Source organism: Pelophylax lessonae (genome assembly GCF_965119305.1).
Source record: "Pelophylax lessonae genome assembly, chromosome: 4".
Taxonomy (NCBI): Eukaryota; Metazoa; Chordata; class Amphibia; order Anura; family Ranidae; genus Pelophylax; species Pelophylax lessonae.
The window spans coordinates 611,685,953-611,703,418 of record NC_138771.1 but is presented as its reverse complement, the minus strand read 5'-3'; the positions used below and the strand labels follow the sequence as shown (position 1 = coordinate 611,703,418).

At 42.4% G+C, this 17,466-nt stretch overlaps 1 protein-coding gene across 4 annotated transcripts in view; it reads right to left on the bottom strand.

The window, feature by feature from the left end:
• The window catches only part of LOC309553574 (A.superbus venom factor 1-like), a 1,719,715-nt gene that overhangs the window by 822,621 nt on the left and 879,628 nt on the right, over positions 1-17,466 (bottom strand). For all 4 annotated transcript variants that reach the window (XR_014225177.1, XR_014225178.1, XR_014225179.1 and 1 more), the window contains exons 2-5: positions 11,114-11,300; positions 10,848-11,010; positions 5,904-5,974; positions 4,390-4,484 (exon numbers count right to left, since the gene is read on the bottom strand). Coding sequence is in view for 1 of the 4 variants with exons in the window: in XM_082254846.1 (XP_082110972.1) it covers positions 4,390-4,484; positions 5,904-5,974; positions 10,848-11,010; positions 11,114-11,300 (516 nt within the window). In the remaining 3 variants the exon portion in view is untranslated. The remainder of the gene's footprint in view (positions 1-4,389; positions 4,485-5,903; positions 5,975-10,847; positions 11,011-11,113; positions 11,301-17,466) is intronic.

The following is a 17,466-nucleotide window of genomic DNA, read 5'->3' as shown; positions in this document are numbered from 1 at the left end:
GTACACCTTTTAGACCGCCCAGACACAAAATCACACAAAAAAAGTTCTTCAAAATTGTCATTTTTGATAGATTTTTGATAGAGAGCCAATTATTGGAAAAAAAAATCTTTGGATTTAGTGTCTGGGGGGTCTAAAAAGTGTACCTGTGAAGTTTCAGCTCTGTAGCATGTCCAGAACCATAAAAAAAAAAAGATTGTTTGTATTAGAACACTTTCAGCACAGGAGGTTGGCTTCTCGCTTTTCACACCTTGCCGGTTTAATAGCAGGCGTTTTTTGGGGCATATGTGTGTATATATACCCATATACACAAGTTCAGATGTTTTGCCTGCCTCCAAAGAACCCAAAAAAATGCCCAAAAAAACGCTAGCGCCAAAAAAAAAAAATGCCCAGGTGTGTTGTTGCAGGCATTTTTTGGGGGTTCTTTTGAGGCAGGAAAAACATCTGAACTTGTGTATACGGGTATATATACACACATACTTATATGTATATACACACCTAGACATATATAGGTGTGATAGTAGCAGAAATATATGCTTGCGCTAATGAAATCATTTACACTAATAGATTTATGCTCCTATAACACCTATATATGTCTAAGTGTCAAATACATATAAGTATGTGTGTGTACACAAGTTCAGATGTTTTGCCTGCCTCCAAAAACCCCAAAAAAATGCCTGCAACAACACACCTGGGCATTTTTTTTTTTTGACGCTAGCATTTTTTTGGGCTTTTTTTTGGGTTCTTTGGAGGCAGGCAAAACATCTGAACTTGTGTATAGTGGTATATATACCACTATACACAAGTTCAGATGTTTTTCCTGACTCCAAAGAACCCAAAAAATGCCCAAATAAACGCTTGCTACTAAACCGGCAAGGTGTAACAGGGGCGAAGCCAACTACCTGTGTTCTAAGTGACAAAATACAGACAATCTTTTTTTTATGGTTCTGGACATGCTACAGAGCTGAAACTTCACAGTTACACCTTTTAGACACCCCAGACACTAAATCCAAAGACATTTTTTTTTTTAATTTTTTTTTTTCAATAATTGGCTCTCTATCAAAAAAATATAAAAAAATGACAATTTTTAAGAACTTTTGTGTGATTTTGTGTCTGGGGGGTCTAAAAAGTGTACCTGTGAAGTTTCAGCTCTGTAGCATGTCCAGAACCCCAAAAAAACATCATATAGGTGTAAAAGGGGGGTCCCACCCTCCCCGCTCTACTGAAAAATGATCTTTTTTCTGGTTCTGGACATGCTACAGATCTGAAACTTCCCAGGTACACTTTTTAGACCCCCAGATACTAAATCCAAAGAAATTTTTTTTTTTTTTTTAATTTTTTTTTTTCAATAAATATCTCTCTATCAAAAAAATATAAAAAATTACAATTTTTAAGAACTTTTTTGTGTGATTTTGTGTCTGGGGGGTCTAAAAAGTGTACCTGTGAAGTTTCAGCTCTGTAGCATGTCCAGAACCATAAAAAAAAGATTGTTTGTATTTTGTCACTTAGAACATATGTAGTTGGCTTCGCCCCTGTTACACCTTGCCGGTTTAGTAGCAAGCGTTTATTTGGGCATTTTTGGGGTTCTTTGGAGTCAGGAAAAACATCTGAACTTGTGTATAGTGGGATATATACCCGTATACACGAGTTCAGATGTTTTTCCTGCCTCAAAAGAACCCAAAAAATGCCCAAATAAACGCTTGCTACTAAACCGGCAAGGTGTAACAGGGGCGAAGCCAACTACCTGTGTTCTCACTTCTAAGTGACAAAATACAAACAATCTTTTTTTATGGTTCTGTACATGCTACAGAGCTGAAACTTCACAGGTACACTTTTTAGACCCCCCAGATACTAAATCCATCTATCCATTTCATCCATTTCAAAATCAAAAAATCTCTTTTTTTATTTTTTTTTTATTTTTTCAATAATTGGCTTTTTTTTCAAAAATGACAATTTTTAAGAACTTTATTTTGTGTGATTAAAGCGGAGTTCCGGGCACAGAAGTCATTTTTCAATAGACATACCCCCGGGACAGTCAGGGCTAGCACATTCCACAATGGCTAGCCTCTGATCTGTCCCGGTTCGCACTTACCTTTTAGAAGAAATACTCACTTATAAAATTTCTTCCACAGCGTTTCCATCTCTCTTGTGGGCAGCTGAAGCCGGCGCGGTCCTCTTTGGCGTCTTCTTCCGCGTCTTCTTCTCCCAGAATGCGCCTGCACCGACCCCTCTCGTCACTTCCGGTGCGGCGCCGCATTCCTCCACAGCTTCTGGGCATGCCCGGGCGTCGCCCGGAAGTGACAAGCGGGGCTGGTGCCGTCGCATTGATTCCTGGGAGCGATGACGTTCAGCTCCCAGGAATCAGTGCAAGCCCGGAAGAAATGACTGAGCCTCGGCACAGAGGGAGGAAGTGAAGACTAGGTGAGTATCTTCGATCTTCAATTACAAGGTGAGTAAATAAAAAAAAAACCTAACTATCCAATTCCTTTTCAGGTGAAGGTGTAGAAGCGGACGGGCACAAAAAAATAATATCGATTTTGTGCCCGTAACTCCGCTTTAATAGTCCCTGGGGCATGACCCAGAACCCTAGGCACTTTTTAGGGGCATTTATTGGGTTTTATGGCTTTAAAATTGTGTTTTTTGATTATCGAAGTTTGGGTCCATTGATTTCAATGGGGTTCTGAAATTTCGGGTAGTTCGAATGTTCTGGCCGAACCAAACTTTTCAAAAGTTCGATCATCCCTAGACAGGATCAGATTGTAAGACTCCAGTAGACTTCAACAAAATGGTGGCTGTAAGCACACAGTTACGAACTCTCTGTTGAATAAATGTGAATAAAATGGGTAAAAGATGGCTTCAGCTTCTGTTCTCAACCTGTAGAGAACTCCTCAAACGCATTTCACCCCCTTTTCAGGGCTTAAAGTGATACCAAAGCCTTACATTTATGTTTTAACCGCTTGCCGACCGCCGCAAGTACATATACTGCGGCGGTCAGCCCCTCACAGGCAGAGTGACGTATCGGTACGTCACTAGCCTGTGAGGCTCTGGGGAGCGAGCGCGCGCCGCGCGGTCACGGACCCCCCCGCTCGTGTGACCGGTGGACCCGCTCACTCTGCGATCGTCGGGGGAGAGGGAGAAAGGCAGGCAGCTTGTGTAAACAAGCTGCCTGTCATTCTCCCCTGTGTAGAAACACTGATCATACGGTTCTACTATGTAGGACCGTTGATCAGTGTTCCTAGAGCTCAAGCCACAGCCAATCACAGTTAGAATCACGCCCCTAGGTACACACATAGCCCCTCCCTCTCAAATAAAGTTAACCCCTTCACTGCCAGTGTAATTTTACAGTAACAGTGCATATACAGTATATAGCACTGATTACTGTAGAAATGTCACTGGTAACCCCAAAAGTGTCAAAAATGTCAGTCAAGGGTCCGATCTGTCCGCCCCAATGTCGCAGTACCGCAAAAGAAAAAATGGCAGATCGCCGCCATTACGCGTTAAAAAAAAAACAACAAAAATGACAAAAATCTTTCCCTTTGTTAGTAAACGCGATAACTTTTGCGCAAACCAATCAAAATACACTTTTTGCGATTTTTTTTACCAAACATATGTAGCATAAAACAAATTGGCCGAATATGTTAAAAAATTTTGATTTTTACTTTTTTTTTTGGGGAATTTCATATAAAAAAAATGTGAAAAATATTGTTATTTTTGCAAAATTGACACTCTTTTTTTGTTTATAGCGCGTGATCAAAAAAAAAAAAAAATTGCACAGGTGATCAAATACCACCAAAAGAAAGCTCTGTTTGTGGGAAAAAAAAAGGACTTCAAATTAGTTTAGGTACAGCGTCGCACGACCGCGCAATTGTCCGTTAAAGTCACGCAGTTTCGGATCGCAAAATACCCCCTGGTCTTTTAGCAGCCAAATCCTCCGAGGCTTAAGTGGTTAAATAACAAATATGTTATACTTACCTGCTCTGTATAATTGTTTTGCACAGAGCAGCCCTGATCTTCCTCTTCTCTCCAATGGCTCCTCCTGCTGTCTCTCAGCCAATGAGGAGGAAGAGAGCTGGGACAGCAGCCGCTCTCGTGCAAATCACTGGATCGGGATCAGGCTCAGGTAAGTATTGTGGGGGGGGGTGGCTGTGAGGCAAGATGCATTTATGAATGTTTTTTAACTTCATACATAGAATGCAGGAAGTTAAAAGAACTTCCGGCTTTACAAAAACTTTATAAAGGCCCCGAAAAGGGTGAAATGCGACAGAGTTCTCTACAATTGGAGAACAGGAGCTAAAGCCATCTTTTACCCATTTCATTCACATCTATAAATCTAACTGACCCTGATTAAATGTAAAAAAAAAAAAAAAAAAGAAAGATACAGTATATACTCACCTTATAAGTTCAGGCAGTTTATAAGACAGGGAGAGGATGCCTGAGGATAATTCCTGTCTGACAGTATCCCTCTTAACAATAATGTTATCAGGAGTCTGGAAAAAGAGGAGAAAAATGAGTGGTCAGTATAAAAACAAATAAGCACATCTGAAGAGGACAGCTGGTGGCAGATTAAAAAATCCTGTTTGAATTTGAACTGAGTACACAAAGCGGAATTAAGCCCAAAACCAAAAATGTTATATATTGCAGCTTACCAATCATTAGATGTTTTGGCTGCATTTGTTTTCTTTTTTTTTTTTAGGCTTTTTTTCCCTCTGTTTTTATCTGGTGATCTGGCCAGTACCACACCATCCTGTACTCTGGATGAAGGAGCACAGAGGGGCAACATTATTGTCAGTATGGGGGGAGGGGTGTGTTAGATGGACTAGCAGATGTAGATACACTAAGAAATTGAAGCCAAACTCCAACTCAAACTTTTTCAGCAGTTACAGTAACAGTTTTGTTCCTTTTGGGATAAAGGTTTTACATAGAGCAAATTAATAAAAGCTGATCATTGTAGGCTCCCTTGTCAGCGTTAAATGGTTCCTCTCAACCCTGTAAATGCTATGTCTGCATCGGAGCTTGTTCTGTTGAAAAAGAACAGACTTACTAACAGGATCACCAGGTGAAAACAAAAGGAAGAAATCCTAAAAATAGGAAATGAATGCAGCCATCAGATCTAAGAATTGGTGAGCTTCAATATGATAAATATTTGCTTTTTGGTTTAATATTGCTTTACCATACAGTACTTCCCAACTGTTCCTGATATTGAGGGACAGATTTTGGAACAAAGACCCTCTTTCTTCCTCATTTGTCCCTCATTTTGGTCTGATCTATATAGTTGTGTATAAAATGCACTTTTTATCTTTCAGTGTTTTCTCAGTGCTAAACCTTTCATCCAATTTCTAAGTTGCTGCATTTGTAAATTTATTTTATAATTCTCCATTAAGTGGGCGTGGCAGGCGGTGTGTCCAATGCATACATAGTTTTGCTAATAGGTATCCTTCGTTCCCATCTAAAAAAGTTGGGAGGTATGCTTCAAGACATGCTTAATCAAAGATTACCTTCAGTTAAAAAGTGTATTTCATAATGATTAGAAGATACAACCATCTTTACCTACCTACCTACCAGGTTACCAACAAATTATACTTTTCCTGTAAAAATTGAGGTTGACCACTCCAACCTTCCAAGCCTCCATGCTGATCCTTTTTAGAAGGAAGCAGGTGATGGCAAGCTTTGTATTTCATTGAAGGTCACTTGTTTTCCCCCACTGCAGCTGCACATACAGCATATTTTCCCTCACTACCTCTTCTACTCCTTTCCGCCACTTTAGGCCCGAGAAATGCTGCATACTTTGTGGTATAGAGGACACATGACTACCCACCCTTTCTCCCGTGTGACAGCCCTGGTGATTTTGGTTTGATTTTTTTTACCCTGTCCTGGACTTTTGATTGAAAAGGAAAGTTAACACTTACCAAAAATTCCACAATGATAGCTTTTTTTATCGGGGACATTTTATAATTCATCGAAAAAATGCGGTAAAGAACTATGGAAAGAAGGACACAAAAATGATTAGTAAGAAACTTTGTACTAAAAAACTAAAAGTTGAAAGGATTAAGGGGGGGGATCAGGGGTTAAAGGTTCAAGGAAATTTGTACTAAGCCTAAAGTGTATGTAAAAAGGACACATAATTATCTACATATAGGCAAAATTTTAATAAGGACAGGCACAGAGCAATGTACATTCTTGGCATCTGTAAACCACTCAATGGCCAAAGTGATCGAATTGGAACCTGCAAAAAGACCAGGAGAAGACGGGGGCAAACCAAGCAATGAGGGGCATTATGGGAGAACTGTGATCTGTCTAGGCTGAAGGAGTGCAAACAGCTAGGGAATCTGCCATAGGGGTGCAAGTTCATTATGGCAAGAGGGGTAGGACTACAGTTATGCTTTTTTTTTTTGTTACATTTAATATCTGTTTATTTAGAAGATAAACAAGAAAAAACAAATAAGCGGGTTACAAATAATCTTCTATAAATGTTTTAGCAACCGTACAACATGCCCGAAAACCAACAGGGTCAGGAGTGTCAAAGTTTAAGGAAAGCAACAGCAAAAACTACCTGGGTTCGGGTCAACTGTGCGTAATAGACACAAAACATTTAACATCAAAAGAAAAAGGGAAAAAGGTTTTATGGAAAATAATGTAATACAGGGAATATACTGTAGAGGGGGAAGGGGGGGGGGTAGAAAAGAGTAAACAGGGGGTAGGGAGAAAGGGGGGAGAAAGAGGGGGTAAATAGAATTGAGAATAGGAGAGAAATGAGAAAGAGAAGGGTAAATGGAAAAGAAGAAGTTGAGGACAGATGAATTATACCATGTTTGTAAACCTCCACAAGAAGGAATACAAAGTTGAAGAAAATATACAGAGATAAAAAGACATAGATTTATTGGCCAGGAGGGTTTAGTACAATTTCCTTAAATTCGAACCAGCGGGCCTATATTTTGGTATAGCAACTAGTATTGCCTTTAGAAATACAGGTGAGTTCTTCTAAGAGGCAAATGTCATCAACCTTACATAGCCATTGTTGCAATGAGGGAATCAATGGTTGGCCCCACAATGTTGATATAATGGACTTTGCTGCATTTAGGAGATGAGTGGTAAGAGAGCGTTTATATAGACCGGCTGGTTTGTGGGTGCATACAGTTCCACTTTAATGGACCTACTTTTCAGTAAAAACAATGACTCACCTTGCAACCTCAGCTGATGAATATAGAACCAGTGTGGGAATCATTCCCATTTTAATAGTGTGCAGCAATAGCCCTGAAGAAGGGAGAGCCACCCTCCTTGGCTTGATGTACTTGTTGCTACTCTCAATAATGACTGAACAGCGGTGGACAAAAAGCCGCTCAGGTGTGTGTAGTAAAAGCCTGGAAGCCGGGTGCTCGTCTAGGTCCATAATCCAAACAGCAATGAGCACAAGAGAAGATTGGCAGCACTCTGAATAAAAGGCAATTAGGATATTTATTGGGCAAAAGTATCCAAAATGACAAACATCATGGAAATACAGCTAGCAAGATGGTTAACGCATTTCACAAAAAGATTTGCTTAGTCATAACCAAGGTCCATGATATTTTATCATTCTGGATTCTTTTGCTCAATAAATATCCTAATTGCCTTTTATTGGGAGTGCTGTCAATCTTCTCTTGTACTCCCAATAAACGCCTCAATCTACCATCAAACTTATATTCTTTTGAACACCGGGCGCTTACTATTCCAAGTATTAGTCAGGACATAAAACAAGGTATTTTTTTTTTGCGCTATATGAAAATTTGAGAAATATGTGTATACAAAAGAAGCCGCTTGCACTAATCTATATAAAAAAATAAAAAAAACATAATGTGGTACAATGTGCTGGAGAGCTAGTGGGAAGTGGAGACTGACTTACAAAGTGCGAGGAAAGGAGAGCAAAAGGAAACAACAGGTACCCCCTGGCTCTGCGGTGAGAGTAGAGAGCAATGTTTAGATACAACAGAGCTCCTCTCCTTTTTACAATGGGGTCAATTCACTAACAATTACTGCATGCAATATTTGTGTTCTTTCTGGAAATAAAGGAGTCAAGTCATCATGGTAAAATCCCGAATTTGAGATTATCTATGGTCATACCTGGTACTGCATCATGAGTGACCGCATATGATCCTGTGCATCAGCTCTGTTACAAGTGCTTGGGGCTATTCCATGAGGTTGGACAGCCATATTGTTTTGGTAAGCAGCCATCCATATGCTCTTTTGTCCACGGGTGATTTTTTCCTGATCACACTGGAAAGAGCTCTCTTGGATAGCCTATCTCTGCTGGAACTTGTGGTCTACTTTGTGTGCTGCACTATTTCACACAACTCATTTTGGATGATTTTTTGATTAATGTCATCTCTGTTCATGGACTCTTTATACATTTTATTATTTGTGGAATTTGGTTATATACTACTGTCAAGGATTGTCACTGTATTTCCTTGTTTTTTTTATATTTCACATATATGGTATTTCACTATTTCACATATTAGCGATGCACGTTGTAGCACATTAACCACTTAAGCCCCGAAAGATTTTACCCCCTTCCTGACCAGGGCCTATTTTGTGATTCGGCACTGCGTGACTTTAACGTACAATTGCGCGGTCGTGCAACGCTGTACCTAAACAAATTTGACGTCCTTTTTTTTCCCACAAACAGAGCTTTCTTTTGGTGGTATTTGATCACCTGTGCGATTTTTTTGATCATGCGCTATAAACAAAAAAAGAGAGTCAATTTTGCAAAAATAACAATGTTTTTCAAAATTTTTTATATGAAATTCCCCCCCAAAAAAATGTAAAAATCAAATTTTTTTAACATTTTCGGGCAATTTGTTTTATGCTACATATGTTTGGTAAAAAAAAAATCGCAAAAAGCGTATTTTGATTGGTTTGCGCAAAAGTTATCGCGTTTACTAACAAAGGGAAAGATTTTTGTCATTTTTGTTGTTTTTTTTAAACGCGTAATGGCGGCGATCTGCATTTTTTTTGTGGTACTGCGACATTGCGGCAGACAGATCGGACCCTTGAATGACATTTTTGACACTTTTGGGGGTACCAGTAACATTTCTACAGTAATCAGTGCTATACGTATGCACTGTTACTATAAAATTACACTGGCAGTGAAGGGGTTAACTTTATTTGAGAGGGAGGGGTGGTGTTGTGTGTCCCTAGGGGCGTGCTTCTTACTGGGATTGGCTGTGGCTTGAGCTGTAGAAACAGTGATCAACGGTTCTACATAGAACCGTGTGATCACAGTTTCTACACAGGGGAGAATGACAGGCGGCTTGTTTACACTAGCCGCCTGACTTTCTCCCTCTGCAGAGACGATCGCAGAGTGACCGGCGGAGTGGGGGGGGTCCGTGACCGCGCAGGAGTGGGAGCGCGCCTCCGGCGCCGTGCGCTCGCTCCCCAGAGCCTCACAGGCTAGTGACGTATATATACGTCCCTTTGCCTGTGAGGGGCTGACCGCCGCAGTATATCTACTTGCGGTGGTCGGCAAGTGGTTAATCAGAACATCCCTTGCTTTGCCACAACATTATAGTGGAAAGAGGAGAACAAAAACATAGATCTTGAGAGCATTGGGAGTTATTTTCCCCATTTCATTGATGGCAGGCTACTGGGCTATATAATGGCATGTGAAGTGGCCCTTTTTTTTTTTTTTTTTTAAGTTTTTTAATGAGCAGGGAAGGCTTAAGACCTCAGATTTTCATTGCTGTTCCCATTGGGAAAGAGCTGAGCTTGGGTTCGGCCTACCAACAACAGGGCCTGTTTGCATATGCAAGTCCAACTGTCTCATATCTTTAAGTAATCTGGGGGATCATCCAACCCATCATTGCTTTCTCAGAACTTAAATATTAGTTTTTGGAGGAGTGGTTCTCTAACACTGACTTCATTACACTTTTGGATGACACACAAATACCTAAATAATCATATATGTGGATCACTACTCCCATGGGAGCTGCTTAAAGTGGATTCTTAGTACTTTAGATTCTTGGCTCAGTCAGTAAACAGTCCAGGGGATTTGGTTTTTCTTGTTTTTATTTTATGATGGGATAGGAGAAAGGATGAGTGGGATACTCCAATTTAGCAAACTATGCACAATCTTGAGGAATTTTATCTATGTTGAATGCTGCAAGGCTGCTGCTTCACCTTGCCACTGAAGTGAAGTATTTGAAAGGCAAACTACTTGGTAGATTACTCTTCAGGATTCTACTTGGCACCCCCTTTGCTCACTGACTGTGTGTGCTGACCTTCTGTCCACCGACCTCACTGGAGTGGTCCCCTTCCTGGGCAGATGCCTTGGCAAGCCCCCTGGTACTCACAGACACTGTTTTTCCCAGGTAGCTCTGCCTTCAGCTCCACTGTCAGTTTCTCCTGGACCTTTATGGCTAAGCTCCACACCTGGCTCACCAGGCCAACTGCCTGTGACCACTTTCCTCAGCATACAGAAGGAGAGACAGCCATCACCCTCCTCCTGGGACTCTGCTTCCCGCCAAAGACACCCTGCCTCATGTGCTCTTGGATTTTAAGGTCAATCCTAGGATGCACTGCAGTGGTGCCCTCCCACTGGGACTCCCACAAAAGCCTATGCATCATTGGCCAGGTTTCCTCCACTGTCCAACAGGCCTCCCTATTGGATGCACTGGGGACACTCCCTGAGACCAAATGAATGCACACTTATTAAAGAGAGCACTAAACTAAAAGATCAGGCTCCCCTGATAAGCAGACGGAGAAAAACAAATGCTTTACCTAGCACCTGTCTAGGAGGGTGCTACATCTGTATTATACTGTATGTATAGACAATAAAAATTATAGTTGTATAGAGTTCAAAGGTCTGTCTGTCTATGGATTACCTGTAGATCCTGGAGTATAGATGGTCTTGTCTGTCTGTATAAAAACATATCCACTCTGATGTCCAAGCAGGACAACCTTTTCTAGATTGCATAATTGAGACCTTACTGTAACGTACACAAATTGTTTTACACTGCGATGCTCCAGTAGGTCCTTAGAGGGAATCTGTAAAGATCACACAAAAAATGTTAGAAAGTAATAAAATGCAAACTCTAAGTTTGGTAAGATGATTCCTCTTCTGGATTGGTACTATGTACTAAATATTTACCTTCACTACTGCCGAGCCAAGATATTTGTTGGCGCTGGTAAGGGAGACTTTTTGCTTGGCCAAACGTAACTTTCTATGTGGGAAGTCCTGAATTTCAACATCAGCCTCAAATGCCCGGCTCTGCCCATCCACCACTATGGTCTCCTCACTCTCCAAGTGCAGGACATTGGGAGTAATGAGCATACATCTGTCAAAGGACATAGATAAAGGTAAAATATCAAAACTTTACTTATGGAATAACGTAAAGAGGACTTGTTGTAAAATGCATGGTCCAATTACAATATCTGGGCTTCAGTAGGTGTAAAAAAAATTCAGGTTTATACTTACCTCCCCCTGTCTTCTGGTCATGGTGTCAAGGCGAGGATGACATCTCACTTCTTCCTGATAGATCCTGGAAAATACAGATCAGCCAGGTCTCATGGGAAGATGCTCTTGCAATGGACTGGAGTATCTTCTTGTGAGACTTTATCAGCTCTGCATTATCAAGGAATCTTCTGGAAAGAAAGGTGAAGTCACGCCCAGGAATGCAGAAGAAAGGGGTAAGGTAGGTATAAATCTAACTTCTTTACAGGTTAATTTTATACCAACTTACAATATTTTAGCAGACTGTGAGGTCCCCTTTAAAGTGAACAAGTTAACAAAATTTGTATTCGTTTTGGGTAGAGTAAGCACAGATGAAACCTCAACGCCCCCATCAATTTTTTTTTCTGTTTATGTCCCATTAGGACAAAGTAATGGAAATTCCCATCTAAGACAATTATCACCAGAAAACATTTTCCAGCTGGAGGATTCCCTACCACTTGTTCTGATGTCAACATTAAAGCGGAGTTCTACCCTAATGTTATACTTTGCTGATTCCAGCAGTGATCTGTAGGCTAAAGAAGAATTGGGCATTTACATTTTTTTTTTTGGGGGTGGGGGGGGGGGGTCGCTTACCTTATTTTCAGAGGATAGTTTGTTCAACTTCCGCCTTCTTCCCCTCTGCGGCCGCGGCCCTAGATGTCACTTCCGGCTTTGCATTGCATCCTGGGAGATGTGTGTCATCAATCCCAGGAGGCAATGGGCATGGCTGGCAGCTAGTCTCATTGCCTACAGCGCATGCTTGAGATTGCGATCGGCATTCTGGGTAGCCAGAAACCAGGAAGAGGGGACACAGAGGCTTCAGATGCCCACACCGGAGATGGCCACACTCTGCAATCAATTTTAAAGGTAAGAAATGATCTACTGACGCCGTCCAAGGCTCCACGCTCTATTCTGACCCATCCCGTCACGGGTGCAACCCTGCGCCTCTTTCAAACGATCCGCCATAAATTAGATCTTTCCCCGAAACTTAGTCCACTGCTACCCCTGTGCGCTTCTCCAGAATTCCCACCTGATCTCCCTTATGTCCCTTCCACGGGGCCCACCGTGGACATGCCCTTTCAGGCACGTCACTTTTTTGCTGACGCTCGCCCTCTTACGCACCAGGCCCTTCGCCTCAAATACCCGTCCGTAGACGTTCCATTCTACAGCTTTTTACAAGTTAGACACTTCCTGCACAGCGCACAGCCGGTGGCGGATTGGACCCGCTCCCTTACTTCATTTGAACGACTTTGTGAAGCGCCAGGGCCACATCGTCATTTGATATCCATATTATATACTATACTCTTTCCGGTTGACCACGCACACACGAAGGCACTTCGGTCTAGGTGGGAAAGGGACCTTGGCAGGAGCCTCTCTGAGGACGACTGGACGAAAATTCACTACCACATGCACAAGGGATCCCTAAATGTCCTTGCCCAGGAAACTGGCTACAAACTCTATGCTAACTGGTACCGAACTCCTGAATTATTACACAAGTTCTCCTCGGCTAACTCTCCTACTTGTTGGAGATGTGGCCTGCATCCGGGCTCCCTTTTGCATGTCTGGTGGGACTGCCCTTTGGTCCAGCCGTTCTGGAGAGAGGTGCAATCCCTGATTCCCCGGATCACCACATATACTCCTGATTTTACTCCGGCGCAATATTTGCTTCACCACACCTCCTTACCCTACTCCAGTTACAAGAAGTCCCTCACACTACACCTTATCAACGCTGCCAGGATGTGTGTGCCCTGTCACTGGCGTTCTACCTCCCCCCCTACGGTCGCGGAATGGTTGAAGAGGGTCCAAAGGGTGGCAGAAATGGAAGACACTATTGCGCAGGCTAAAGATACCCACCACAAATATTATACGACCTGGGCTTCCTGGATACACTTCACGACACTTCCGGACTTTAGGACATTGACCACCACATCCTAGCTGCTAGCTATTGTCGTGTCGGATTCGGGTCGCTTCGGGCATATTTTCCCGTCAACCACTAATTACGTCCTTGGTCGAGTCCCTCCCACTAATGCCACGGGGCGTCACACATCTCTTCTGAGTATATCTTTCCTTGCTCTCTCCCCCTTTTTTTTTTTTTTTCCCCTTTCTCTTTCTATCTAGCGTCCTCTCCTTTTGTCTCTCCACCTACCCCCCCCCACCCCCTCGTCCCCCCGCCCCCTCCCAGGTGCTCCCCTGTTTCCCCCCAAACCGCAGTCCCGACCACGCTTATGGGCCAGAACACTTAACTCCACCGACCCCTCCAGTGGATTTCTTCGGAACTCCCTGCCCCAGGACGACCTACACACCATTAATGGTTGCCCCCTGTGCCCGGACACAGCGTGTTCCCCTCTGGGGGTGTCCGGACACGTGAAGGGAGCCACCACTGCCCTTGAAGATGCCTTGGTCGTGGCACACCTAACAGAGGTGGAGGTTGCAATTGATTCATGTTTGTGTTCTCACCATGGTCCTGCACCAAGGGAAGGGGGAACAAGATTGTCCTCACCTCCTTGAACGGTTTACAATGTCTATCGTACGTTGATCTTGTACTTTCCTATACTTCCCGATATGATTGAGTCATGGTTTGTTCATCCACCCTATTTTCTGTGCATGATACTGCTGTTCATCCTGTTTTTTTTTTCCTCTTTTCAATGATCTTTGTATTGCTTTGTATTGCTTGAAAGTGATGTTCACTTCTTATGTCATTCCATTTTGTCACAATAAAATGTTTTGGAAAAAAAAAAAGAAATGATCTACAATCAAATGCTGTACTGTAATCTGTGAATAGTGTTAATGTAATTGACGATATGTTAGGATTAAAGTGGTATTTTTATCTTAAAAAAGTATTTTCGGCCGGAACTCCACTTTAAGATTTGGCTCTCAAGCACTTTCTGTCTTGGTGACAATGGCCAATAACACAAACAGAGAAGATGAATATTTTCACCAGCAGACACAGTAAAATAAAATGTAAGGGGATCTAACCCCTAAATAAAAAAATAAAAAAAGTTTTGCCTTTAGATACAAATGTATATTCAAAAAAAGAAGGAGACGGAATGGTCAAAATTAAAACCCCTGTCATTTTTTTTTTTTTTTTTTTTAAGTCTACAAAGTAAAGGATATCCCCTCTAAAACAGCTGTCTCGGGAACTGGTGTTCTGATTGGAAGATTTCCCCTCTATTCCTGTCCTGGAGACAACTTGGTATTTTGCATTTACTATCATTTTCATACCTGCTATCAAAGACCCCTGGGGGGCAAATAGAGAGGGTAAACCTAGCTAATTGTGGATTACATTTTAGTTTTCTTTTTTTTATAATCATTTATTATCAAGCACTGGGGATTTCTGCCCATTTGATCTCCTCCCTCCTTCAGCCCGGGTTTACACTATTAGGGTGCAGGACACTGCATGTAATTCACACAGGAGTCACAGTACATTCCTGAGTGAAATACATGCGGTGTCTCTGGGGTGCAATTTCAGCCATGGATTTGTATGGCTCAAATCGCACCGCATTCGCACCAAACTCATACAGGACCCTTTTTTTTGTCCACACCAGAATTGGATCGCATTGGGTGTTTACACCCATACGATCAGATTCTGCAAATCGCACTGTGTTTTGCAAAATGATTCCATAGTGTTGTTAACTTATCATATACTCTGCAATCGGTTCGCATGAATGGGTTGCGATCTTGATGCGGTGCGGAATCCGCAGCAAATTCGCTGTGAATTCGCACTGCATCTAGTGTGAGCCAAGGCTCATATATATTAACATGCACTATCCATTACTGCACCATTGGAACAGTCATTAGATAAAACATTAAACTCAAAAGCAAACAGTTATTTTACTGCAGCTTACCAATTCTTATATGTGCTGATTAAATCAGTTTTCTTTTCTTAGGATTTCTTTCCTATTATTTTCATCTAGTGATCTTGCCAGTAAATCTGATGTTTTTCAACAGAAGTTTCAATTAGTTAGTGTATCTAAATTTGCTAGTACCAGGATCACAGACGGCTTCTGCAAGTCCTACAGTGGGACCCATCATTGACTATGGTTACCTTGTCTACTGCTCCCCTTCATACCCCTATGCAGTGGCTTAGAGGCAACAGGCCTTATCTTACATCAGTTCTATTCCCTCACTACCATATATACCTGCTATGCTTTTGAATATCTAGCTCTGCAGACAGATCCTCTGACACACATAGTCTCCCAGTTATACTCTATTATCTTGGCCGCTGCTTATCCAGACCTTCCATCGTACATGTGGACCTGGGAGAAGGAACTTCAGTAAACTCTTTATCTCTCAGATTGACAAAACTATCTTTGGCCACAAAAACCTAGGAAAAAGGGTTTAACCACTTGGGGCCCGCACTATAGCCAAAAGCCGCTACAGTGTGGGCCTAAAATGCTGGTAGGGTGTCCATGAACAACCTCCCGTTCTCGCGCTGCCAGCGCACCCCCTGGGTGGGGCACACGGGTGGCATGCTCTATGATCACCGAGTCCTTGGGACTCGGCTGATCACAGTTAGGGGTAAAGGGCCAATCACAGTGGGTCCTTTACCACGTGATCAGCTGTCAGCCAATGACAGCTGATCACGAAAGTAAACAGAAGCCGGTTACAGGCTTTTTTTTTTCTCCTCACGCTGTCAGCATGAAGAAAAGAATAAAGCTGTTAACTGGCTTCTTTTAGAGGGACATCGGTACCCTTAGTGCCCACCAGTGCTGCTAATCAGTGCCCATCAGTACTGCCAATAAATGCACACAAGTGCTGCTAATTAGTGCCCACCAGTGCCACCTATCAGTGCCCTTCAGTGCTGCTAAGCGCTGCTAAGCAGTGCCCACCGGTGCCACCTATAAGTGCCTATCAGTGCTGGCAATTAGTGCCCATCTGTGCTTCATCATCAGTGTCACTTATCAGTTCTGCCTACCAGTGCCTATCAGTGCCCATCAGTGCCACCTATCGGTGCCCAATCAGTGTCACTCATCAATGTCCCTCAGTGCCACCTATCAGTGCTACCTTTCTGAGTCACCTATCAGTACCTATCAGTGCCACTTCTCTGTGCCACCTATCAGTGACCATCAGTGCAGCTTTATCAGAGACATTAGGGAAGGAAAACATAAAGATGAGTTTACAATGTTTATAACAAAATATGAAAAACATTTTTGTTTTGTTTTTTTCAAAATATTCTGTCTTTTTTTGTTTGCTTAGCAAAAAAAAATAAAAAACCCAATGGTGATTAAAAACAACTTAAAGAAAGCTCTATTTGTGTGGAAAAAAAAATCATAAGAATTTCAGATTTGTACAGTGTTGCATGACCGCGCAATTGTCATTCAAAATGTTAAGGCACTGAAATCTAAAAATTAGCCTGGACAGGAAGGGGGTATAAGTGCCCAGAAAGCAAGTTGTTAAACTTGTTGCACATTGGTGCAGGTGTCCCTCTGTAGAGATCTGAAGAAAAGGTGAAATCCCCCCCTCGGCTTGCTGGACACAGTCCCATTAAACTGGTTGCTTTGTGTCCTGATAAGGTGGCACTGATGGGCACTGATTAGCAGTACTGATGTACACTGGTTGGTGGCACTGGTGGGCACTGGTGAGTACTCGTTGGCAGCACTGGTGGGGATAGTGTGGAACCGATGTCCCTCTTACAGAAGCCGGTGATCGGCTTTATTTCTTTTTCCTAATGCTCTCAGCGTAAGGGAAAAAAGCCAAAGAAAGGCTTCTGTTTACATCACGTGATCAGCTGTCATTGGGTGACAGCTGATCATGTGGTAAAGGGCCATGCGATCACCCAAGTCCCAATTTCTCATCTTTGGGCTGTAGCGTGGGCGTGAAGTGGTTAAGTGAGTGCGTACCCAGTAGCTATTATTTTTCTCAGAGCGCCAGATGTCAGCTGCAATTATTTTTTCACAGAAAGCCATCTTAGCCCTTCACTAGTGTGTAGAATGCCATGAGGCAGCAGGAATATGAGGAGCATACCTGGGCAGTTTTAGCAATCCCATACTTGCCATTGCCAACTGTCCAGT